The sequence below is a fragment of the Perkinsus marinus genome, assembly GCF_000006405.1.
Source record: "Perkinsus marinus ATCC 50983 genomic scaffold scf_1104296952610, whole genome shotgun sequence".
In the NCBI taxonomy this organism is placed as follows: domain Eukaryota; phylum Perkinsozoa; order Perkinsida; family Perkinsidae; genus Perkinsus; species Perkinsus marinus.
The window spans coordinates 1-996 of record NW_003208859.1 but is presented as its reverse complement, the minus strand read 5'-3'; the positions used below and the strand labels follow the sequence as shown (position 1 = coordinate 996).

At 54.3% G+C, this 996-nt stretch overlaps 1 protein-coding gene across 1 annotated transcript; it reads right to left on the bottom strand.

The window, feature by feature from the left end:
• Positions 1–456: 456 nt before the first annotated feature.
• Pmar_PMAR017902 (hypothetical protein) lies at positions 457–993 on the bottom strand (the record flags this gene model as incomplete). The annotated part of the gene is made up of 4 exons (XM_002776954.1): positions 457–609; positions 658–716; positions 767–859; positions 910–993. Coding segments are annotated over 4 exons (389 nt in total), but the record flags the coding sequence as incomplete, so codon positions are not given.
• Between the last annotated feature and the right edge of the window lie 3 nt (positions 994–996).

Sequence of the window (996 nt, the reverse complement as noted above, 5' to 3'; positions counted from 1 at the left end):
GCCTCCGCGGGTTTTCGAGCATGAAGCCTTGAGGGCCCCACTCTTCGGGGCATCACTCGAAGACCACTGCTGGGGCCGGGGGCTGCGCAGAACCGGACTGGTAAGGACTTGACACTGGCGGGTCATTCTGAGAGTAGCACGACATTTTTGATACCACACCATTGTGAAGATCTACATTCCATTACCATAGGGGAGTCTCGCCACGCTTCCGAGCTAGACTGCGCTGTCTGTCCTCCTCCTCCTACTGTGGTACTACTACTACTAGGCTGAGACACTGCCCCTTGGGACGGCATGGTTGGTGCGCTATAAGGCGTGAAGTTGAGACCAGAGAGAGCACGATGACGCTCTTCATACGAGGACGACGCCGATGCCTCGACAGCATAGGCCATAGCACTAGGCCGATCGTATCTTCACAAAGGCAGCTACATACACCCACAGCTTCACACCAGGGCTCACTCTTTCATCCCCTCCATTATAGCTCTATCTACCACACCGTCGAGAAATGATAAAGATATGTCGATTAGGGAGTCGGATTGCTCGTAGTTGGTCTCGTCGTAGGGGAAGGCCGACGGCAGCAGGTCCGGCGAGCCGTCGAGAATTCTGAGGTACCTAAACCCTACTATAAGCAATAGCATATTCTTCAACTAAGACCACTACTCGAGACTCCTCTGGTACATGTCCGGGTCGGTACTGTACTTCCGTAGAGCTCGCCGCACCTACAACTGGAAATAGGCCCACTGGGGTCAGACCGAAGCCAGCATCCTACTGTGTCCACAGAGGGCGTCGAGGCAGTTTGCTGTTGCTCCTGACTGAGTAACTTCATCATGGCCGAGAAGAGATAACCTCGAGTGACTCTGGCCTGCCAGTGAGAACGCCCCATCACCATGACCCTGTGGCTCAATAACCTACCTCGGTGAACGTAGGCCGATCCACTGCTTGGCTCACCAGAATGTCGACGATGTCATCAGTGGTGTAACCGCTCAATGTGCACATACA